Source organism: Rhinopithecus roxellana, chromosome 10 (assembly GCF_007565055.1).
Source record: "Rhinopithecus roxellana isolate Shanxi Qingling chromosome 10, ASM756505v1, whole genome shotgun sequence".
Lineage (NCBI taxonomy): Eukaryota > Metazoa > Chordata > Mammalia > Primates > Cercopithecidae > Rhinopithecus > Rhinopithecus roxellana.
In genome coordinates this window covers 137,225,864-137,251,814 of record NC_044558.1, presented here as the reverse complement: position 1 = coordinate 137,251,814, position 25,951 = coordinate 137,225,864, and the positions used below count along the sequence as shown (strand labels likewise).

At 39.7% G+C, this 25,951-nt stretch overlaps 1 protein-coding gene across 3 annotated transcripts in view; it reads left to right on the top strand.

Annotated features, from left to right (window-relative positions):
• TMTC1 (transmembrane O-mannosyltransferase targeting cadherins 1) overlaps nt 1-25,951 on the top strand; it is a 289,708-nt gene that overhangs the window by 26,874 nt on the left and 236,883 nt on the right. For 2 of the 3 annotated variants that reach the window (XM_030938684.1, XM_030938683.1), the window contains exons 4-5: nt 2,746-2,922; nt 6,719-6,925. In XM_030938684.1, coding sequence (XP_030794544.1) covers nt 2,746-2,922; nt 6,719-6,925 — 384 coding nt within the window. The remainder of the gene's footprint in view (nt 1-2,745; nt 2,923-6,718; nt 6,926-25,951) is intronic. The other variant, XM_030938685.1, reaches the window with a different exon arrangement.

Below are 25,951 nucleotides of genomic sequence, written 5' to 3'. Positions count from 1 at the left end.
CTGTGCCATGTGTGTAGACTGTGAGCATGTGCCTGAGAGGAGAGAGGCTTCTGGTTGTGAAATACTCAGCAAGCTTTCCAGGGACCAGGAATAGGAAACTCTCTCTTTATCCAGTGCTGGGCCGTTTCTCTTTCAACCCAATTCTGAACCACACTGTAGCACCTTAAAGGGATTGCTTTCCCAGTGCTGAGAACCCAAGAGCTTGCTTTTTCATTCCTTTTACTTGTAGTTTCTTACTGAGAATTGGATTTGGAATTTTAGCTCTAAGCCGAAATGTATTTGATATAATGTTCTCTTTTATTTGCCTGTGATTTGCTTAATTTTTCCTTTTCATTTTGGTCCTATAGCCTCACCAAAGTAACTCAGAGCTTAACATGACAAAGCTGAGTATAAAGTAGCATTTCTTGACTGTAGTTTTCCAATTTACATATAGTTTCATCAAAAGACAGAAGTGTTTTGCATTGGGAAACTGAAAAGCCTTAAAATAATTTCTCATTGTATTGCATCTTTACCCTAAACCAATCAGATTCTCATCTGAGTCACGTCATGTCCATATAGCGAAAGGAGTGGATTAAAAAGAGAATGTTAATGGGGGCAGCTCAGAGCATGGCCTGTAATATGGTTTGGCTATGTCCCCACCCAAATCTCATCTTGAATTGTAACTCCCACAATTCCCACGTGTTGTGGAACTGAACCTAGTGTGAGGCAATTAAATCATGGGGGCGGATCTTCCCCATGCTATTCTTGTGATAGTGAATAAGTCTCACGAGATCTGATGGTTTTAAAAATGGGAGATTCCCCGCACAAGCTCTTTTTGCCTGGTGCCGTCCATATAAGATGTGACTTGCTTCTCCTTGCCTTCCACCGTGATTGTGAGGCCTCCCCAGCCATGTGAAAGCGTGAGTTCAATAAACCTCTTTCTTTTGTAAATGGCCCAGTCTCCGGTATGTCTTTATCAGCAGCATGAAAACAGACTCATACAACCTGGAAAAAGGGGGCAAGTCAACCATGTTGCTCAGTTTCATGGAGAGATGCCTGATTAAGCATTTGGTGGCCCTGATCTTTGGATCAGTTCATTGACCTATAGTCTTACAAAACCCAATGACTGAGGAACACTGTTCTAAACCAGTGGCTCTTAATTAGGGGTGATTTCCCTCCTCCTCCTAGCCATTACCTCTTCTACCTGCAGGAGACATTTGGCAATATCTGCAGATGTTTTTGGTTGTCACAACTGAAGAGGTGCTCATGGCATTTACAGCATAGAAGCCAAAGATGTTGCTGAACAGACATTCTGCAATGCACAGGACAGTCCCTACAACAAAGAATTATCTGGCAGAAAATGCCAGTGGGGCTAAGATTGAGAAACCTGTTACAAACCAATTTAGACCTTGGGTCAATGATGAAATGAATTAAGTCTTAGGAAGTTTTGTTTTGTTTAAAAGGTAGAACATTTTCTTAGCATAGTGTAAGTCTTCTTCTGATCCTGGCTTTGTAACTTTCTACTACATTCTTGATTGTATGATGTGGTGTCATTAAACCTGAAAATATAAGCCAAAATTTAACAATTAATTGTTTCTTGTTTACTCTGGCATTAGAATATAAGTAATAATTGCTTTGGAGTTTAAACTTGTTCTCTAGGCCTGTTCTATATGGTTAATATGTTTGGGGGCATGATTAGGCCTGCAGTGTATCCATATCTGTATGATAATGAGCCGTGTTATTACAGATTGGTTTTGCATGCCATTCTCACTTTCAGAAATTTGAGCTATAGACTAACTCAATAGAAATAAATGCCTATTCACTACAAATCCTGTGTATAATTTTATACAATTGTTCTAAGACATAACACTAAGGAGAAGGTGTCTCAACTACAGAAATATTGGCCCTTACTTCCATGGAATAGGAGCCAATAGATGTGGTACCTGTTGAAGGGAACAGTGATGTTTCTTGGTAGGGGGCCAGCTCTGTTTTACAAGGTGAAACAAAGGCTTAACAACACCAGAGAGATTTTGAAAATCCTTATTGGAAATTAAACTGAGAAAAAAATAAACTTTACCTAAGGTATGCTCATAGAAAATGAATTTAAAAATTTTGGCTGAATGAATTTAGCCAAAAGAAAAAAAAGGTTAAAATCATTGTATTTTCATCCCAGAGAGAAATGCTTATTATATTTTGGCATGTATATCCACTGGTAACTTTGTTTTATGTGTGGAAGCACATAAAATACTTCACTACCATAATGGTAATGGTGATATACACTTGATGTGTGACAAGTCATTCGTTTAATCCCCCCTACAACGCTGTAATCCCTTTTCACACATAAGGGAACTGAAGCACCAAGAAGTAAAGTAACTTGCCCCATATTACCCTATTAATTAACTGCTGTGGTTAGCAGGGGACCCAGGGAACCTGGCTCCTGAGCTTATGCATATAGTTTAGTAACTCGATTATTCACTTAGAATGTATTCACTTAAACCTCTTTTCATGTGACTAAGTATGTCTCTCTGGTAGAATTTTAAATGGCTTTTTGGTGTTCATTTGTTACATATCATAGTCTGTGTATACTGCAATTTAAGTACCAAATTCAGTATTGTGAGGATGAAGGCTCTTTAAGAAATCTCTACTCACCTGCTTAATTTCTTAGAATACAATGAAATTGACATTAGCTCTTATCTTTAAGAGGTGGTATTTCTTAGCAGACCACATTCTTGCTTAGATTAAAAGAATCTCCAACTTCTTTTTCAGGAGTCTGGATCAGGGCTGTGTTGGGGAAAGCTTCCCTTCCACGGTGTCTCCCTTCTTCTTGCTGTTCAGTTTGTTTCTGGGGACCTGTGCGATGCTGGTGAAAGAGACAGGCATCACGGTGTTTGGAGTGTGCTTGGTTTATGACCTCTTTTCCCTTTCTAACAAGGAAGACAAGTCGTAAGTCATTTTAAAGTTTTGATATCAAATGGCGTGTCATGGGCAGAGAAGAATTACTTAAAACAATAGTTTCCAATCTTCCATTTAAAAAATACAAGTAGAACACTTTATTAAATGTCATCTCACCTTAGACTGTCACATAGTCAACAAGGCTTATTTCATTAAGATAAGTGCATTATATGTGTTAAAATGCTTCACACTTTTATATAAATCATTGAGGACAATGAAGTTTTTGTAAGCCCCAAATTTGGAATTGGAAAGTATCTATGTTAATTGGAAGTTTATATTGCTGTTTTGTTTTGGTTGCACGCTGCTGAGAAAATCTTGATTCATAAAAATAGTGATTGCAAATGGTAACAGTTTTTCACAGCTTGCTTTGAATCCCTGCATTTGCATGAGGGTTATCTATCAAAGAGCCCCTTGTCCTGCTCTTCTAACAATGCTTATTACCTAAGAGTTTTAGGAGGCACCCATTGGAATTCCACAAAGAGCCAGTCTACACCATACAGGAGTATATACACGTCATATTCAAATTAATGAACAACCTTATTTAGTAGCTTAATTTATTTAAAAAATTTAAGGCACACTCATTTTATGTGGTGGCTTATAGATGCTAAGAATCACTAAGGCATATTAAAAGTTCAAGCACATACTGTAATTTTCTTCCCCATCAAATCCGTAATTACCAGTAATTTTACAAGCAGACCCCATTTTTCAGTAATTATAAGGTCCTTACTTTTAAACTTTTAAAAGATGTGGCTAATTTATTCCCCTGCCTTATCAAATGAAGAATTTTATCTGAAAAAAATCCTGCTTTTTAAATCTCATTTCCTACCTCTTTATACTTCTTGACATAAAGATAAGAGCAGTGATATTGAGTGGCAACAAACTGAGATGAGTCAGGAAATTCCGATCACCTTCCTGCCTGGAAGTGTGATAGTTGGGGATAATTTAAAAAGAGTGTAGTGCTCTGTTGGCTCTCAGTAAATCTCAGAGACTTATAAAAACATGGAGCCAAATAATTACTTTCACCCAAACTCATGCCAAGAAAACCGTGAGCCAGAGGCCTTCCCTTTGGTCTATATGAGGATGCCTTTCCTCCATATCCTCTGACCAGTGGGAGTAATTGCATTGCCCAACTTACTTTTTAGGGAACAACCTGTAAACCCTTTTTCCACTTTCTTCTTGCATCTACCTTGTCTCAACCTCCTAACTTCTTTCTGCTATGCCTCACTGACAGCAAAAAGACGACTGAAGATGCACTGTCTCACGTGGTCCAGTCCAGAGCTATTTTACTGTTGTCATGAAAGTCATGTCTTCTCTGATCTTGGGACTCTCCAGGCCACTGGTGCCTACACCTCTTTCTTTCTTCTTCATGTAGTAACTGTTGAGCCAGGCCTTTTTCAAAAGGGATAATTGTCTCTTTTCTTTCTTTACCTTCATCATACTAAACGGCTAGAAATTCTTTGGGAGAAATAATACTGCTGATATAAATCCCACAGCTCCGTCTGGGTCTTTTTTGTTTTGTTTTGTTTTAAGAAACTTTTAGGCTGGGCATGGTGGCTCACGCCTGTAATCCCAGCACTTTAGAAGGCCAAGGCGGGCAGATCACAAGGACAGAAGATCGAGACTATCCTGGTCAACATGGTAAAACCCTGTCTCCACTAATACAAAAATTAGCTGGGCATGGTGGCACGTGCCTGTAACCCCAGCTATTCAGGAGGTTGAGGCAGGAGAATCGCTTGAACCAGGGAGTTGGACATTGCAGTGAGCTGAGTTTGCGCCACTGCACTCCAGCCTGGTGACAGAGTGAGACTCCGTCTCAAAAAAAAAAAAAAAAAAAAATTAGCTTTCACATCCAGCAGTGCAGCCTAAGTGGAGGCATTCATTCTTTTCTTCATGCTTTTATGCACCCATTCAACACGTACTCATTCTGCCTAACCAAGAGCGAGACAAATACGGTTCCTTCCTGCAAAGAGCATATAAGATGTTGGTGGAGACATTATGTAAATAATTCGATGAGTGATTGATTACAGTTGTAAAAAGTGGTAGGAAGGAACCAAAGGCTGTAACATGGAGACCTGGCCAAAAAAGTTAATATCACCTAAGGGTTGGCCCTGTTCTGGCACTGTGCCATGTCACTTGCTTGCAACAGTCTTTATCCTCATTTTACAAAGGAGAAAACAGGGGCACAGAAAGGATCCTCCTCACAGTCAGCCAGCCCAAGTGGAGCCAAGATTTGGACCCATGTCCATGTGGCTCCAGATTCACAGGGTTAGCCAGGAGCACCATTGCCTCCAGGGAGGAACATATGACAGGGACTCAGGAGACCTCGCAGGACATCTGCTGCTCAGGCATTATAAGAGTTACCCAACTCAGAGGTTCTGAATATCTGGGGAGTCGTGGACTCTTGAGAATTTCACAAAGTTGTGTCCCCAGAGGAATGCACATATACACAAAGTTTTACACCAGCACCTAGAGGTCTACTCCCCAGTCCCCACTTTATCTGCTGATTTGGAATAAACATCTTAGCGCTAGGTGGTTCTTGAGATCTTTCACTGTATGATTCAGGAAGCAGGAAAGAAACAGTAACAGAAACAAAATGTTGCAAGTACTTTCCTACTAGTGCAATTTATTCCTAAATTTTAAGATTGGCACACATGGATGGAATGAGATTTCTCCTATTTGACATCATCTTTAGGAGGAAAGATTTTCAGTGAAAGATCAGCTCCTGAAAGTTATCTTTCTTTTGTAAAAATTCAGGATATAATTCCCAACATGTACAAAATAACATTCCCTGTCCACAGTCCTTATCCCCTCTCTCCAGAGGGAATCACAATCCCGAATTTGACATTTTTCATTTCCATGATTGTTTCTAGGACTTTACTCCATATGCACACATACCAGTGGATAGAAAAGTATTGTTTTACATATTTTCAAACTTTGCATAAATGCTATCACTTGCTTTTTTTTTCATTTACCATTGGGCTTTTGAGATATATCAATGTTGATATATATAGCTATATTTCATTTATCTTAACTGCTGTATAGTATTTAATTATCATTATCCATTTTTCTGGATTTGGAATTTAGGTTATTTCCACATTTTTGCTGTTCTAAACTATGCTGCAATGAAATCTCTGTGCATATATTCTTGTGCAAATACATGAAGCTTTCTTTCAGGCATAGCCATGGAAGTGTAGTTGCTGGGCAAAGGATAGATGCACGTTGACTGCATTACATCCTGAGACATTGCTCCTGAAATGGTTCTAGCAGGAATGAGAATCCTCTTTGTTTCCCTTTCTGACCATCCCTTGGTAATATCAGATGTTTAAATTTTTGCCCATCTAGTGGTTATGAATTATATCTCAGAGAATTCATAATAGAAAAAATGTAATTAAAAATTGGATGGTTCAGCTATGAGCAATATCTTACAAGAATATAATAATGTAAATCCTTAATACCACTTCAACCAAATATTCTGAGAGAAACCTGTTTGGAGGGTGCGGGGTGAAGAAGTGTGTGTGTGAGTGTGTGTGTGTGTGTGTGTGTTGGTGGCCATCTAACAAAGTCTGAGTTACAGTGTTCTATAGTAAGTCAATACGATAAGTTCTAAAACTGTAATTATGTTGTTTTAATAATATGGCAGTAAATATCAGAAACACAAGAGCTAACGACTTGAGAATGGTGGTTTCCAGGAAGCAAGACTTGTGGGTGGGGCAAGGTACTGCTATTGGTTGTTGCAAGCCTTGTCATTCTGGTTGACTTTGTTTTCCCTCAATTCCATGCACAACAGGAGCAATGGGGCCCTCTGTCCATGCAGCCCACAGCAGCCCGGGAGCCCCCAGCCCTCCTCACTGCCAGGCCATCCTCACCGGGAGAATGGGAAGCAGCAGCGGTTCCCTCACAAAGGAGCTTGGGGTGGCTGCCACTCTCCACTGCCACCAGAACCCAAGAGCAGTGGATTCCCAGTGTCCCCACAAGCTGTGTGGTCCATGATGAGGTACTGGGCTGGGTTTCTTGGTCCCTGCATGTTTTCAATGTCCAGCATCACCTAGTGCAGCCTGGGATGCCTACCTAGGGAAGTGAAGCACTGAGTCAGCACACTGTGACCTCCCTCTCTTCATGCTTCCCTCCTTACCCCCTTCTTTCTGTCCCCATTTCTCTCCCTTCCTCCCCTGTATTACAATGGATAAGAAAGGAGGAGTTAGAGGAAGCAAGTGGAAGCCCTGCTGCCTGCCTGTGATGAGGTGTGGGTCTGTGCAGCCTCAGACTTCAGAAGATGGGCGCCCTCCGTTTCCTGGGGGAGGAGAACATTCTCCCTCCCCTTCTCCTGCCTCTGTCTGCTCTTTGTGTTTGATCTGAATTTATTGCAGTCCAAATATGAGAGGAAACCCAGAGGACTCTTCCTTTCTGAAATGTTTTTGAAGATGTATGAAAATCTTTACAGCATTTGACTGTCTTTCTTTTCTTCTTCTTCTTCTTTTTTTTTTTTTTTTTTTTTTTTTTTTTTTTTTTTTTTAATATTTTGACCTAGCCTTGAAAATTAGCATGGATTTATCAGCACAGGTGTTGCTCACTAAATTAGGTTGTTTCTAAAATATCTCAGGCCACGGGCAAGTCAGAATATAACAGATATATGTTAAAAGATAAACTTAGGCACATTCAAAAGCTACAGAGTTTATTTGAGCAGAAAGTGATGAATGAATTGGGCAGCTCCAGACTGTCAGTGGTTTGGGGCTCCCCTGCTGGGGCAGGGTATGGGGAAGCTTTTATAGGGCAAATGCAGAAACAGAGCAAAGGAAATATTTGATTGGTTAAAGGGGAGTAGTAGCCCTATGTGGATCATTCCAGTGGGAAGTCCCTAGTTAGAGGTTAGTTGGTGGTTAAGCTTGGTTTCATTTTACCATTTACACTAGTTGGGTTTCTCTGCTGATGTAGGGATGCAGGGTGCCGAAGTCACCTTAGCCTAATGACCTCAAATTATTTTAACATATGGAAATTCCATTCATAGGATTAGCACTTTACCACTTCAGATTGCTGTTGTTACTCTTCTGTGTAGTCCCTTAAAACTCCCTCTTTCTGCAGTCTTTGTTTCCAATTATTCTTGCCTTTGCCTGTGTTTGTTTTTTTTATCTTGCCCCATTCATTCATTCTTTTGTTCATTCATCAATAAATATCTGTTGAGTGGCTGACAAGTGCATGTTCCAGGCACCAGGAGTGTCCTGGTAAATAAGAAAGACAAGGTCCTTGCTCTTGTGTAGCTTTCCTTCTAGTAGAGGAAGGTAGACAAAAATAATCAACACTGAATGAACAATGGGAGTGCTAAGAAGAGAGTAAGGCAGGATGTGATGGGAGCGATGCCTTAGCCTGGGGGCATTTGGGTTGGTTGGCCAGGGAAGGCTTCTGAATCCTCCTGAATGAGGAGAGGAGCCAGTGAATATGTGCAAGGATCTGGCAGAGGGTTCCAGGCTTGACGGTCATGAGCAAATTGGGAGGAAAAGGGGCGAGGGCAGGGAGGGGGCAGGGCACAGGTGAAGGGATGTGCTGGCTGTGGAAGCAGGTTTGGATTTTATTCTAGGGGAATGGGAAGATGCTGGAGTTTTTTTATTTTTATTTTTATTTTTTAAGTATAGACAGACATGATTACATTTCTTTTAAAAACATTCCCTCTTGTCTCTTTGTGGTGCAGGCTGTTGGGGGCAATCATGAAGGAGGGAAAAGGGTTAGGAGGCTTTCACACAAGCTGAGTGAGGGAAAAGGGGTCTTAGCTGAGAGTCATGGAAACTGCAATGAAGAGATGAGGTGGATTTGAGATACATTTCTGATACAGACCCAACAGGACTCACTAATGTTTGTGATTACGGGCAGAGGGAAAGGAAGGAAACAAGGATTTCCAAGTTTCTGGCTTAACCAGGTGGGTAGATGGTGGCATTAGTTACTAAGTGGAAAAATTAGGGGAGTAATAGGTTTTCTGGGGGTTGGGGAGAGAATAAAATCACAGTAATGCATGAAATTCCTGAGGAAAAGGGAAGAGAAATAAAGGGTTAAAACATCGAGAAAATCTTCACATTTTTATTGAGGGCCATGGAGGAAAAGAAGGTGAAACAATTGGGGAAATTGTGAATTTTTTAAATGGAGGCTAAAGAGTGGAGGAAAATGAGTACAGAGATCACTGGAGATGTTCAAGGTGGGACAGAAGCTAGGCTGCCATGTGACTATGAACTCGGTTAGGGCAGGTTCATGCCAGGGTGTCTCACAGATGTGTTGCCAGCTCCTGTCACAGTGTCTGGCCAATAGCAGCTGCTCAAATGTTTGTGACATGGATCAGTTGATGAGTGGATGATAAAGAAATGTTGGAAATTGACATAGATGGAACATTTTCAATAAATTTGCCAATGAAGAAATGGAGAAAAAGTTGTTAGTGGGAGAGGGGTTTGTTTTTCTTTTCAGATGTGTGTGTGTGTGTGTGCGTGTGTGTGTGTCTGTGTATTCTTAGATAACCTGTAGAGAGGAGAGATGAATCATGCTGGAGCAGAAAGGGTAAGATGAAATATGAATTCCTGTGGTGTGCTGCTAAATTGTTTAATAACTGGCTCTCTAAAGAAAGGGACTCCTGATTTGTAGTGTTTGCTAATGTAAATACTCCTACTGTGGCTGATTTCAAGCTACGAGTGTGACTTCACTGACCACAGAGTTGTGAGAGCTGTGTCATAGTCCGCCATGATGCCATGTCTCTACCAGACAGATGCAATAGACATAAATAACCTCAAAAGCATAGATAATAGCAAAGTGAAGCAAAAGCCAACTCAAGAGTAATGAGCTTTGAATATTCAGTACCTTGTTTAAAATATGACATATTTAATTTTAAGTTTATTTACTTTAATTTTTAATAATGGCTGTTTTTTAAGTAAGTGACTTGTAAAATTCCTAAAAATTTAATAGTCAGCTCTTCCAAACCAGTGTCAGCCAGTTCCAGAGCACCGGTGAGAAGTTCCCCCAGGAGGGGGAAGAAAACTTTCTATTATCCAACTACTATGTACCAGAAAGGGGGCTAGCATGTCCCATATGTTATTCTATCTAACCACTGTGGTATCTCTTTTAGGGTAGATATTGTAACTCCCATTGCTATGAAGAAACTGAGGCTTAGAGGTTAAAAATTCTTGTCCAAGTTCACATAGTAAGTGGTAGGGTCAGGATTGGAACCCAGACTGTTTGATTCCTGAACTTGTGCTTTGACCATTTACTATGCTCTAAAGCCCAGAGTCCAGGGTGAGGGCTAAGCCTTGGGGAAGAGTCAGGGTGCTTGTATCATTTCTATGAGGAGCTGGCCTCTCCATTGAACTCTCAGCAGGTACAAAGATTCTTGCAGTCATCTCTGGTTCCACAAATGAGACACCTCTTGACTTGCTTCAGTATAGGGTATTGGTGCTAATACATTGAACTAGGTGACATGCTTTGTAGATGACTTTTTCTTTTTTTTAACCTCAAGTAGCCAGCTATTTTAGAAGGAGTGATGATCAGAAAGCAGCAGACAGCACAGCTGGAATTGGGCTGGATTCTCACTAAGTTAATGTGTTTGTGGGCCCGGACCATCTTCCCCCCATGGAAAGTTGTCATATATCTTTTCTCTTTGGAAGAAAAAAAAAAAAAAAAAAAAAAAAAAAAAAAAAAACGGTGTCATACATTTGAGTATAAATTTGATTACTGTTACAATTACTTTTGAAAACTGTGCTTGTACTTTTGTCAGAAGGTGATCAGGTAAAGCAAATAAAAGTTGGAAGAGGCAACGTTATCATAGTTCTTAACATCTCTGACTCTGCAGACAGAGCGTTTAAATCATGGCTCTATCACTTACTTGATCCTGGACAAGTTATTTAATCTCTATGAGCCTCAGTTTTCTCATCTCTCAAAGGGAGAAATGCTGGTTGTCAGGACTAAAAGCATTTGTACATGTATAAGCATGTAGTTGGTGCGTGGCATACCATGGCCACTCAGCACATGGAAGCCAGCAGCGTCATTATTATTAGTTTAGTATTCTGGATATTGTTTTCCCCATATGGGTTTCTGAGCACCAGAATGCATTATGAAAATGCTGAACCTGCAATATACAGGCAAGGAATGAGTTTGTGTGGATTTTTGTTGTTGTTCAACTTCAAAACTATTAGTACATAGTTGTATTGAATGCATTGGTGTGAGGTTGACAAGAATTGGGCTAAATGTTATCAGGCAAAATATTGTTTTCGGAAGTTATCTAATACAGGGAAAAATCTAAGCCCAGGAAAAAATCCTACTGCAGGTCATTAATTTAGTTTGCCTATTTTTATGTGACTTACTGATTGACTTATGGGTAGAAAGTATAATGAAAAGCCTAGAGTTGAGAGTACCTACTCTAGAATCAGATTATATTTTAGTTGATGCTTCTTTTACTGAATTATTCCATGGGAAATGAGAAATGTTTTGTGTGTAAACACCCCCCAACATCTTAAATACATCAAATTTGTGCACACATGGAAACACTTTCCCTTTCACATTAGAAAGCCCAGTGAATTCTAAATGAAATCTTACCTTCATTCCATATATATCAAGTATATACACACCTATATATGTATAGTCATTCTTCATATATACTTGATTGGTTTCATATTTAAATGACAATGACCACAATAGGCACTGAAGACAGTTCTTGGCTCAATAAATTCTTGGACATTTCCTCTTTCCTCTGCTACCCTTTAGGGTATGTTATGGATCATTCATTCATTCAATACTGTTTACTGAGCACCTACTATGTGTCAGGCACTATTTTTGGTTCTGGAAATATGTCAGTGAAATAAACAAAGCCCTATCCTTATGAAACTTTATGGGATAATGATCATGATATTTCTACATAAAATGAACTCCTTTTCTATTTTTATGGGCAAGATAATGGTTAGATTTTCATTTCAGTGGCTCTTAAAAGTTTTTTCCTGTAAATACCTTGCACATAGGTGTACAAATAAAAAAACAAAACAAGTTTAAGACTAGAGAACAGTCTGGCACTAAAGTGAATTATAAAGTAATTAAATTCAAGGGACATAGGGAGACATATAAATATTTTGACCTTCAATGATAAAATGGGTAACTGATCTTTTAAGTGTAGTTTTTATGTTTTATTGCTGTAGACCTTGTATCACACTTTTTCCCCAAAGTAAGAAATGCTGTGCAAATTAAATTCCTGAGGTAAGCTTTTGAACTTTTATGTCACACATATGATTCTATGAGTAGGGAAAACGTGTTCCAGATTACTAACAGTCTCATACCATCTTTGAGAGAAACCTAGTGACCTAGTGATATGAGATTTGCAGGTGACAGAACAAATCTGTGTTGAAAGACTGTATTATTGATGAATAAAAACTGGGTTCTCTTTCTCCCCTTTATACATCATATTCATTGATTGATCTCAGATGAGTCATTTTCAGTCTCATTCAGCAGCAGCCGAATCAAAATGAAATGACTGAATAAGAGGTGTAGAGTTAACTAATGGGCCCACACAGAAGATACATGTAACAGTTAAAAGTGAAGTCTGTAGGTTTGTATTTATTTAATAAATCCCACATCCCTCATTTTAAAGTCTCTTAAAATATAAACCTCAGTGATGCATGTTAAAAACACAAACCACCTCGTGGAAGCAGATATGAACCAAGATCTTACTGTAAAGGGTTGTTGGAAATTTTTAATTTCTGCTAATAGCTTTTTCCTTGCTTCCCTTGCATTGTGTATAAATAAGCTGGTCCACATTTCACTATGGAATTCTCTCTTCAATGGCATGCATAGTTAAGTCTTCAGATGTAGTTTTTAGGTGACTGTATTCAGATCACTGTGAGTTATTTTCAGGAGGTAGGAGCACGATGGTGGCAGACTCAAGAAAGCAGTAACTTTTAGGCTGAACTATATAATGACACTGACCAAACTAACCAGTATAATTAAAGTTATGTATTGTTAAACAACTTTATAACTGTTTATACTCAGAGTCCTATCATTCAGACATAATACCCAAATTATATCCTTCCTAATTTTTGTCCATATGCATCCCTGAGTTTTTTCCCTTCTTCAGTTTCTTTCTTTTTTTTTTTTTTTTTTCTTATGGAGTCTCACTCTGTTGCCTAGGCTGGAGTACAGTGACATTATCTCAACTCACTGCAACCTCTGCCTCCCGGGTTCAAGCTATTCTCCTGCCTCAGCCTCCCAAGTAGTTGGGATTACAGGTGTGCTGCCCCAGTTATTATTCATCAATAACACAGGCTTTCAACACAGATTTGTTCTGTCACCTGCAAATCTCATATCACTAGGTCACTAGGTTTCTCTCAAAGATGGTATGAGGCTGTTAATAATCTGGAACACGCCCAGCTAATTTTTGTATTTTTAGTAGAGACAGGCTTTCACCATGTTGACCAGGTTGGTCTTGAACTCTTGACCTCAGGTGATCTGCCCGCCTTGGCCTCCCAAAGTGCTGGGATTACAGTCGTGAGTCACTGCTCCTGGCTCAGTTTATTTTTAATGTAGTGAATTGACCATAGTTTTTGCTAAGACCCTGTGTCCTTTGGTGTTCTGCGACTACTGGCACACTGAGTGAATGTTAAGGCACTGCAGAAAGGAGGTGGTTGATTACTGCAGGCAAATGACCTCCTGTAGAGAAGGAAATAGTTTATTGAGAAGGGTAAATGAATGGTGTTATTTTGCTGTAGGTGTGACAGAAATGATGGGAAATGTACTTTTAAAAAATAAAAATTTAAAGTTGGGCACTGTGGCTCACACCTGTAACTCTTTGGGAGGCTCACTTTGGGAGGCTCGCTTTGGGAGGCTGAGGTGGGAGGATCACTTAAGCAAAAGAGTTTGTGGTTGTAGTGAGCCATGATCATGCCACTGCACTCCAACCTGGATGACAGAGCAGAACCCTGCCTCTAAAAAGAAAAAAGAAAAGTTAAGTACAAAACTTATTTTCAAAAATAAACTGTGTCAGTTAGTGTTAAAAGGCTTCTTAATTATGAACTGTGTTTATTGGAATAGTGTCATTACTGTGCCTTTAATGTTCTTCGGTGGGTTATTTACTCAAGCTGGTTTCCTAGGTCTCATTAAAGTAGCTTTTCTTAAATATAGAACTTGCCAGAAAAGTGTTTTCTTTGGTGGCTAGAGAATTTGAAGAGACATTTTTGTTTTTTCTATTACTATTTCTTAGCCATTAATTGAGAGGGATCTTATCCCTTCTTAACCAGACCCAAAGTATGTGGTAAAGCAGGAACTACCTTTATAAATTCATCTGAAAGCTTACTGGAACTCCACATGGGTTCCTGAACTGAGCTCAGCACTAAAGTAGATCATTTCAATAAAGCGCTTGTTGGCTTCATTCAGAAGTTAGCACTAAAAGCTTCTTCTAAATAAATAACATGCTAAGGAGACAAAAATTCCTTTTAATTTATGGGTAGCAGTTGATAGTTTCTAACTGCTGACAGTCCCTGGTTCATTCTGCTTCATCTTGATTGGGTATTGGTTCTTGGCAATATTTGATCCCCTGTGAATTTCAATCAGTGGATGATAAGTTCCTTCCTTTCTCAGTGTAGAGTAATCAAGCTTAGGCATCTGCCTTCCAACTGGATGCACAGGGACATATGTTGAAAGAGAACATAGGCATTTCTGGTTTGGCTTGGAGTTCCATCACTGTCACAATAGTCTGTTGAAAGAGGATCTCGGGTCTCATGGCTTTCTGTCAGCTCAGCAGACACCGTATGGAATACTCAACCTCTGGCCTGTGTGAGTAAGAGATTGGCAGCAGACTTCAAGGCCACCAAACAGCTCTCTTCTTTTGCAGAACACAGCCAGTGCTCTTACGGTGCTACAGGGAGTTAGCTGCGGATATCTTTGTCCTTTTAGTTAATGCTACTATCAACCAGTTTAATTTTTTTCTCTTTCTCTTTTTTAATGTAACCTATTGACAGGTTGTGGAGTGATTGTAATAAAAGCTGTATCAGTTCATCTTAACATTGTAAACACTCAGATGATATGTAAATAATTTTTTCGTGAGAACATTATTCTATGCCAGGTAATAGATCATTGTGGTTTCAGATAATTTGGTGGGCTTTCCAGGTTGCTGCTTGGAAAATTGCCTGGTTTTGATCTGGTACTATGTATTGTAGACTTAATATGACAGAACCTTAAAGATATACATGCTTAAATGAAATATTTTTTTAAAAAATTGAAGAGGTTTGGAAGGACATTTTATCCATCAGAAGAACACCAGAATTTTAGAAGTGGAAATAATTTGAAAATTCTCTTAAAATTCAGAAGCAAGCATGATGATTGTGATTTTCATCACGATCAACATTATGAGTACCACTGTAGCACTTCCCAACGGCCAGGAACCATGCCTCAAATTTTACAGATGGCTTACAATTTTAATTCTTACAAAACCTATGAGGTTGGCAGTGTACATTACCAGTAAAGAACATGGACTCCTACCAGAGTATCTGGGTTCCAATTCTGCCCCCACTGCTTACCAGGAATATGATCTTTCACAGATTTCTTACATGCTCTGTGTCTCAGTTTCCTTGTGTGTACCATGGCAGTAGTGATACTAATACCTATCCCATGAGATTATTGTGAAAAACAAATGAGGTAGGTAGTACATGAAACAGCTTATGATAGCTCTTAATTGTGGGGGTTTTCACAAATGATAGTGCAAGTTTTAACTCCCCTCTCCCATGTTTATTTTATGAGAAAGCCAATGTGGAAGAATTACTGTTTAGAAAGCTTTTCTTTTTACACCATTCACCCTTTCTTTGCTGTGTTAATGAAGGAAAGTTGTATAGTCTTTGTTTGACTTTATGGTATTTGGTTACTCTACCTCATTTTATGAGCTTACACTATTTTAGAGGGAAATAGATTATAAGAGAAAAACATTCATGTAACAATGATGGCCAGTCCATCAAAGTTTAAGAGGATAATAGAATCCTTATGATAACACTTAATTCTTAACTGATGAATGCCATGCTTGTTATGTCTCAAAAGGCACATTTAGAGTTATTCTTAGTTTCTGAGACTAACATCTGACCTTTTTTAAATTAAAATTTTTTGATGTATTTCGAATGACTATCATCACTTTAATCTTTAATAAACAAATCATTAGGTTGAAAAGCAAATAATAAAGACTTAATTTACTAGCTTTTTAGATAGATGAACTTACAGTCGTATGGGAGGATGTGTTTCATTTTGTACATTTATGAGTTTTTGATACTATTTATATTATTCAAACCATGATCTTTATAACTTTATATATAAGCTTGGAAGTGCTTATTGATTTTGAAGTCACCCTAAGCTACAGTCTTCATGAGCGACCTGTCATTAAAGATTTGCCCTTAATCATTTAACCTATATAAGTATTGGTAAAGTATTTAAAATAAAAGTGTAGATTCTTAAGAGCTGAAGACAATTAATATATAAATAATTTGGAAAAATAAATCATGCAATCAAACCTAAACAGCCAGCCAGAGTTGGATGGAAGGAAAGAATAATGTTTGTGTCTTTTGTTAAGAGCTAGACGTGCTCTAGGTAGCTAATCAGAAACCAATATATTTCAGTGTTTGAGTGGTAGAGCTTCTGGTTCCTGAGAGTTAAGTCTTTATCAGAGATTTTTTTTTCATATTTTTCATTTGGCTTCCTTAAGTAATTTTTCTTTGTGACCGTGAAAGGAGTGTGACTTTGTGAAAGGAATGATGATTCACACTGCAATTATGATGAAAAAAAGCCTTGATTTTAAAAAGTGATCTCTTTCATTATAAAACTTCAGTTTGGCCTGTCATGCAGAGTCAGGGAGAGGTTGTGCATTTATCCCCAATATAATTTGTTTCTCTCTTCTTTGTAACTCCCAAGATTATAAAGGTAAACCATTCAGATAAGTCGAAATTGGGTGCCAATCTCCAGACATTTCTAAGCAGGAAATGTAGACGTGATCATGATTGATGACTAAGAGAACAGAATGTCTTGAGCATTAAAATCCTTTTCATTGTCCCTCATTGCTGTTTTTGAAAAACCTGAACAATGGAGAGTCACTGATTAGTTTTGGTGTGTGTGTGTTTTCTTTTTTAGAGAACAGCTATTTCTCAGGTTGTGCTAGAGACAAAGAAATGAGAGATAGCACAGGGTAGTGCAAGAAGCCTGGCTAGTGAGTTCTACTTGGATTCTGATTTGCGATGTCCCTTGGGCCAATTACTTTAGCTCCCTAGATCTTGGTTTTTCTTATCCATGAAGTGACACAAGGGAGGCAAGCTGGTTGGCCTCATGACATTTGATACTCTCTGGAAAGTCTATTATCTTCAAACTCTTAAGAACTGTACGGCCAGTTTTCCTCTTCTTTTTAAATGACCATACCATTGGCCTGTGTAGTTAGAAATTGTGTGAGAGTTAGAGGTTGACCCTAAAATGAGATACCATAATGAGAGACTCTTGTGACTACACAGGCTTTGGAGGAAATTTTGCCAGTGTTCATTGTCATTTTTCTCTTTTCCTTTTCCATTGTTAATTTTTGGCATTTGGAACTTAGCTCAAATGCAATGATGGAAAATGTCAGTATTTTAAAAAGATTAAGTTTTGCGTTATATGTATTTTGTCTTCAATAATCACAATGTAGTAATGTTGTGCATTGGCAAATTGATTTTTAAAAGGTGGTTCTGTGATATATTTAATAAACATTTATTAAAAACTTAACTGTATATACAAATGTCTTAGGGATCATTTGCTTGCGAGAGCAAAACTTTAAAAAGTTTGTTTAAACAATTTGCAGTATTTGTTAGAAAAATACACTAGAATCTAACAATACTTGAGGACATGTATTAAACATGGTTTCTGGACACAGGAACTGGCAAGGTCAAAACATTTACATTTGTGCCCCTCTGGGGTTTCATAGTATCTCTATTGCTTTTTTAAAAATTAATATTGTTTTCCTTCTTTGTAAAGACTGACTTGGGCCAGGTCTAGTGGCTCATGCATATAATCCTAGCACAATGGAAGGCCGAGGTAAGATCACTTGATCCTCGGAGCTCAAGGACTAGCAACATAGGGAGACCCTGTATTAGTCAGGGTTCTCTTAGAGGGACAGAACTAATAGGAGGTATATATATTATACATATATATACATATATATATATATATATATATATATATATATATATATATATATAAAGGGGAGCTTATTAAGTATTAACTTGCATAGTCACAAGGTCCCACAATAGGCTGTCTGCAAGCTGAGGAGCAAGGAGAGCCAGTCTGAGTACCCAAACTGAAGAGCTTGGAGTCTGGTGTTTGAGGGCAGGAAGCATCCAGCATGGGAGAAAGATATATAGGCTGAGAGGCTAGGCTTGTCTCTCTTTTTCATGTTTTTCTGCCTGCTTTATATTCACTGGAAACTGATTAGATTGTGCCCACAGATTAAGGGTGGATCTGCCTTTCCCCTACCCACACAGACACACCCAGGGTTAATACTTTGTATCTTTCAGTCCAATCAAGTTGACACTCAGTATTAACCATCACAGACCCCATCTCCTCAAAAAGTTTTTAAAAATGAGCTACTGGCACACACCTGTGGTTTAAGCCACTTAGGAGGCTGGGGCAGGAGGATCACTTGGGCCCAGGAATTCCTGGTTAGAGTAAGCTGTGATGACACCACTGCACTTCAGCCTGGGCCACACTGTGAGACCTCATCACTTTAAAATCAATAGCAAAAGAAATTTGGGGGCTGGACGCGGTGGCTCACGCCTGTAATCCCAGCACTTTGGGAGGCTGAGGTGGGCGGATCACGAGGTCAAGAGTTCGAGACCAGCCTGGCCAACATGGTGAAACCCTGTCTCTACTAAGAATACAAAAGTTAGCTGGGCATGGTGGCACGTGCCTGTAACCCCAGCTGATCGGGGAGGCTGAGGCGTGAGAATCTCTTGAACCTGAGAGGCGAATGTTGCAGTAAGCTGAGAGTGTGCCACTGCACTCCAGCCTGGGCAACAGAGCGAGACTCCATCTCAGAAAAAAAAAAAAAAGATGGACTTTTTAAAATTTGATGAGTGAAGGACCGCCTCAGTGCCAGTTTCATACAGCCTCTCTGTTCAATTCTCTGTAAGAGATAGACTAGAATTACTGTGCCCTGATTCAAAATTTTCAAAAAAATGACTGGTTGGCCCAGCACAGATTAGCTTACATCTTGGCGGGGAAGTCATACAAATAAAAAGATCATTTCACTGAGGATGGCAAGTACAATGCTAGAAGTATGTACACAGAATTATGGGCTCACAGGAGAGGTGATCTTAACCAGCTTGGGAAGTTTGGCTCAAGCTCAGTCTTAACAGATGAGACAATGATAGTCTCTCCAGGCAGAAAGCCTAGCTTGGGCAGAGACACGGAGGTGTGCAACTGCAGAATGCCTCTGTGTGTGTGTGTGTGTGTGTGTGTGTGTACATGAATACGTGCAACTATGAGCAGCTCAGGCGTGAGCAGTGGGAGATGAGGTTGGGAAGGGTAGGCAGGAGTCCTGTCATGGAGGAACTTGGGAGTGAAGTCAGGGAACTTTGGCCCCTGCAGATGAAGGGCAGTGGCATGCTCATCTGAATTAGATTCCTGTGTTGGAAAGTCTGATCATGAGGCCTGATGGAACATATGATTTAAGTGTGAAGAAGAGAAAATTCAAAGCATTTGATATTGTTATATTTTTGAGAATGATAAAATGGTATTTCTGAGATTTTTATCATAATTGAATCCTGCATATTTGTGAAAGCTCAGTGTGTTGTTTGTTGAGGCTGTCTCATATAAAATTTTATTTACCCAGTTTTATAGTTTTGTAGAGTGTTCACATTTAAGAAAAGGTAACAAGAGCCTTGTGGGCGCATTTGTTTTCTTAGCCCATGAGAGAGGGAAACGGTGTCAGGTATCCATGCCGATTAATTGGCTTGAGCCTTCTCAATTGATGATTGTCTTCTAAAGAACAGAAAATAATGGAAACTTCACCGGGTTGAGAATCCATTTCTATTATTCATTCAGTTTGCTGAGTTTATCATTTTTATTTCCGGTCTCTGACTAAAATCATCATTTTTTCTTATGTGTGTTGTGTCCAAGCAGCTGTTGTATTTTGTACTAGAGCAGATAATTGCTTTTCTTCTTGGCAAAGAAAATGAGCAGATGTGAAGTAAATATCTTTTTCTGGCTTGATCAGTTGGAAGCTCTGCAACCTAATATTGACTGCATTTTCCTAAGTCATGTAGCAAGTGCAGCTCAATGTCACACTATAGCTCTTAACTGCCAGGCATTCACTTTGGCCAAGATAAATTCTGATCAACTCTGTATGTCAGACTCTTAGTTTTAGAGCTTGAATAGTTAGAAACAAAGCTCGGTATTTGCATAAGGAAAATAGTATGTTGACTAGAATAGCCCTATTGATTCTGTTTTCACCAAAAAATGATTTTAGAATTTCCTTACTTGTTTACATTTAACAATAACAAAGCTGAGAAATGCTCAGGGATTAGGTACGTGGATTCTGGAGTCACATAAAATGGGTTTAAGTCCAAGATTTTTCATTTAGTAGCAGTAAAAAGTTGAATTAACTGATTTCCAGATCTATAAAATTAAAGAATAATTAGTAATAATTATTGTAAATGATGTGACATATGTGAAGACTCTAGCATGGGGCCCAGTACAACACAAGCCCCCAATTGGCACTTACTATTGTACCCTAATCTGAAGATAGGCAGTCTTTCTACAGTTGGAGAAGAAAGGGGGTGGATAATAAATTGCCTGTTTGCTCATCTGTGGTGCTACTTTTCAGTGTCTTGCAAGATTGGCTTCATTATTCGTGATCTCTTTCCCCTTGGAAAGGAAAAGGCAGCCCCTATGGAATGCCTATTATAAGCCAGGAGGTAAACAGCATCCAACTCATTAACTGTCACCATGCCCTTGGGAAGTAGGTCTTCCTACATGTGGAAGGCAAGGCTGGGGGAGCTCATAATCATTTGCTCAGCAGGACACAGCTGGAGAGTGGAAGACCCAGGATGTGAACCCACATCCATCTGATTCCACTATCTAGGCTGCCCCCTGCTGTAGAGGTCAAGCCCTTACAGTGTTTTCTGGAGACATTTAGGAGCAACTTCTAGAAAGAACTGATGGGAAAAGCAGAAGTCTCCTGGGATCAGGAATCTGTTTCCCCTTTTCCCTGAGTGGCTTCCCCCCAACTCCCCGCCACCGCACCCCCGCCTTTTTTTTTTTTTTTTTTTTTTTGACGGAGTTTCACTGTTGTTGCCCAGGCTGGAGTGCAATGGCATGATCTCGGCTCACAGCAACCCCCGCCTCCCAGGTTCAAGCCATTCTCCTGCCTCAGCCTCCCCAGTAGCTGAGATTATAGGCATGTGCCACCACGCCTGGCTAATTTTCTGTTTTTGGTAGAGACGGGGTTTCTCCATATTGGTCTGTCTGGGCTTGAATTCCTGACATCAGGTCATCCGCCTGCCTCGGCCTCCCAAAGTGCTGAGATTACAGGCGTGAGCCACCACGCCCGGCCACTCCTGTTTTGCATGTTGCATGCTGCTGCTCTGCCTGACTCTGCGCCATGGCAACATCCTGTTGGAGAGAAATAGGATGTCTCTGTTCAGAGCACCCGGCTCAGCACTTTTCAGAAAGTCATTCTTCACCTTAAAGTGAAATGTCGGGTGCGACGTGTCACGTTTCATCCGTAAGCAGTCTTTAAATACTAAAAAGCTCTCTGACGCAGCAGTGAACTAGCTGTTGCGGGGTAGAGGCAATCCTGGGCTCCTGATTATTCTGTCTGCTGAGTGTTATGTTGGATGGTTGTGCTGCTCTTTGGTGGAACTACTTTACGTGTGGCATTTCTGAGACATGGATTGTGTGTGTATGTGTGTATCCTGTTAAGAATCACTTTGTGGACATTTCAAAGTTATTGCATCTTTGTGCAAGCCTTTGCTGTGGGCATGCCAGCCCAGTGTTGCACGTAGTCTTGGTGGCACACTAGTGAGTCACTAGCTTTTTATTTTTGCTTTTTAAGAGAGAGAATTTAGGCCGGGCGTGGTGCCTCACGCCTGTAATCCCAGCACTTTGGGAGGCCGAGGCAGGCAGATCACGAGGTCAGGAGTTTGAGACCAGCCTGGCCAACATGGTGAAACCCTGTGTCTACTAAAAATACAAACATTAGCCAGGCGTGGTGGCACGCACCTGTAATCCCCCCTACTCAGGAGGCTGAGGCAGGAGAATCACTTGAATCTGGGAGACGGAGGTTGCAGTGAGCCGAGATCGTGCTGCTGCATTCCAGCCTGGGTGACTGAGCAAGACTTCATCTCAGAAAAAGAGAGAGAATTTAAGTAAGGAAAAGGTTGCTTTTCTTTATTTCTCCTTTTTTTGGTTCTGAAGAAATTTAAATTATTCAGGGGAGTATGAAAAAATAATGTGATAAACATCCATATTCCTATTGAGTCATACTTTTTTTTTTTTTTTTTTTTGGCTTTACCTAAGGAGTGAAACTGTACTGGTGGAGCTCAAGTCTACCTTAACATAGCCTTTGGTCCCATTGCCTTTGCTGACTCCTCAGGGGCAATGCCTGTCCTGGGCTTTCTGCATATTGGCTGCTTTCTGAGGCCATAACCATCTCATGTAAATCATGCTTCACACTTGGTTAATCTGGTCATACAGTTGATTTCCCCAGAGAAAATGGATTGGATGATCTATGTGGCCAGGAAGAAAATGTACTCACAGGAATCCTCAGGTGTCACCTTGTCTTAATCTCCTTAATCTACAGTTTGTAATAGACCCGAGGAGAATCTACGAATTTGACATAACCCAGAGAGAACTACTTTTCAAAAGCCCCAAATTATGCAAGGCTGACTCAGAGATTTGTCTATTTTGTTCATACATTGTTTTCACCTGTGGCAACACCTGCTGCACAGTTGATGCTTAGCTGGAGGTAGGTGGATGTGGCTCTCCTGACCTCCTAGTTGGTCCTGAAACTGCATCTGTGCCAACAGTGACTCTTAGCAATACCCATTGTACATTGTGAGGCTTTGAACTCAAGTTAAAAATGCAGTCTTCCTTCCGTGCCTGTCAACATTGATGCTAGAGTGTTTTATGAAATGGCCCTGCTTCAGTGAGTATACTTTCACAAGAATTTATTAAACACCTACTACATGAGGAGGTAATAGTTTTCTTACTGTATATAATCCTGGATTCCAATAAATAATTCTGCAGAATATATTGAGTATAATTAGTAATATAACTGACATTTATTGAGTGACTACTATATTTGCCTACTTTTTTAAGCACTTTACATAAATTAACTCACTTAATCCTTATAACAACTCTATGTGCTTGGTGCCATTCTTACCCACATTTTGCAACTTCAGTAAGGAAGCCATGGGGAGGATAAGTAATTTGCTCTGGAAAAATGCAGCGAATAATGGAGAACCTGGAAATCAGGCCCCTGCAGCATGGCTCCTGAGTCTTAATTCACTCTGTTTTTCCTCTGCAAGCAGAAAACTGGGTTTGATGGGAAATCTGATAACTTCAAAAAGTGATCAGGTTAAGGATGGTACCTACTGAAAGAATGCAGAGGACTCTGTGCCTTCTTGCTGGTCTATATTCTGAGTGTGTGTTGCTGTTTTCTTCTATCATGGGCTTCATCTCTGCTCACCTGATCCAGGTTCAGCTTAGTTCTGGGGTTGAATGTGAACACGGTTGGCATATGATTAGTTGTTTAATGGTTAGATATTTTTAAGTAGCGTGGAAGAAGCTAATGCTTGTAACAGAAGCCAGTTATTAGTGAGAAGCAGAGTTCACACACACAGATTCAGCAAGTTATGTTCTAATTATATTTATACAGAGTTAGAATAGACCCAGCAGTCCCAGGTAATCACTTTAATCAGTTGAAAGTGACAATAGATGCTCTTAAAATCAAAGGATTCATGCCTCCTGGAAATACTGTAACAGCTTCTGTTCTAAAAAGGAAAAGAAGAAAACAAAAACTCCAAATAACCAATTACTGAAATTAAAGCAAAATTAAGTTACATTTTTAAAATAAGCTTTTTGAAAAATCACTAGTGTGGCAGCCCAATAGGAAAGGCATGAGAAATGTGGTATATTCTTAAAGTATTTTGCTCAGGTATTTTAAAAATAGGATTCTATATGTGGATCTATTTATGTCTATATATAGACATCCCCCGTTTGGTTTGTAGAACTGTCAAAATAACTTATGATTGTCTGGCTTATGGGCACAGGTTACCCACCTGCTTACTGTGGCAGCCCAAAGACAGACCATGCAAAATGGTGGGATATGCAGGGAGAAAGACTGGTATCCTGGAAAGCGTCAGGAGTTCATCCATATGAGGAGTTCTGGTGTCTCCTATAACCCACTTGAAAAAATCAGAGCATGCCAGTTATTCTCCGGGTTAGTAAATGTGTGTGGCCTTTATTAGAGACAGGCAAAATTCAGCAGGGTATTTCAGGAGAAATAAATTATCCCTGTGAATAATTTGTACTTTCCTGGAAATTAAGAGACATGTGGAAATGTAAGAAGACAAAAGGCAGTATTGGGTTAGGAAAAAGAGAATAATAGTTTAAGTAGATACCTTTTGTCTGCTCAGTGGGAAAGCAGTGTGCCAACATCTATTTTAGGACACGTTCTGTGCCTGGGCAAAGTAAAAGAGAATGAGGATTATTGCATTATGAAAAGGCACAAAGACCTAAGCAGTAATATCAGAAGCAAGACATTTTCCCCAGTAAAGTCTTGGATGTAGGTCTTCAAAGAAAAACAGATAAACAACTTCAAATGCATTAATATGTTGTAGAAACTGCAATGAAAAAATAATGGCCTTGCATTGTCAAAGCAAACACATGGGAAGCTTAGCAAGTAAAACAATAAAATGAGCAGAGCAATACTGAAACAGGTGAAGAAAAGAGCATCATGTGTTGAGTTCAGAAAAATTGTCGATGGCACAGAAATGGAGAGAAAGATGGATGAATGAATAGAGAAGTAGCTCATAAGAGATTCAAGCTCACACTGAGGCATAAAGCCAACCCGACTGCAAATTTTGTCAGGTTGCAGCTAGGAGAGTGACAAGGCAGAATGTGTTCAGAAGATGGAAATTTTTATCAAAAGCTGTTAATTCTAGAAGGAATATTGGAGATAAGAGTGGTGAACAGCTGGCACTTTAGCCTGACTTTTGTAGCCTCCCTGTGTCACTAAAATGGCTGTCAGCTATTTGGTGTTAGGCATAAAAATAATGTGATAATAGGTAAACAACTTTTTAGAGGATATTAAATATTTCCCTTCATTATGGCTTTTATGTTAACCAAGGGCATTCTCATAGGTGATTAAGTTACATCAGGTAGGCCCTAGGCCTAGGCGTGACCCATGCAGTTACCCCCTCAGGATTCTGAGAAGGTGAGAAAGGAGGACATGAAGGAGACTCTGTGGGGTCACACTGCCTCCTTCCGCCACCCACACCATCTGTGACTCAGCAAGTTACTTAACCTTTCTAGACCACAGTTTCCTTGTAGGCAAAATGAGACCAATGTAACATCTCTCTCATAGGATTGTTATGATGATTAAAGTAGGTAATGCCCAGGTCCTGACATCTCATGTTCCATATTTTAAATGGGAGAAAATTGAATTCAGAGAAAATAACTTGTCAAGAGTAACACATGCAGTCAGTGTTTGAATCCAGGTCTTTCTTGAGCCAAGTCCATGTTTACTGTACTGAGAAGCTCAGCATATGTAAAAGAAGGTACTGGAGCATTGTTGGAAACCTACAACTGAGTATAGAGGTGAGAGGCTTTATCCTGGAGGCCCTCGGGCATAATGAAATTATGTGAATAAGAGACCAGTTCCAATCTGTGTTGTTGGACTGACTTTAAATGGTATGAGAAGCCTGAATAAAGGGGATGTGGGGCGTGGTCTCCTCTCTCTGGACAGGGTGATGGGCATTGTTTGCCAAAAGAGTGATTTGTCATGTCTCTCTGTACC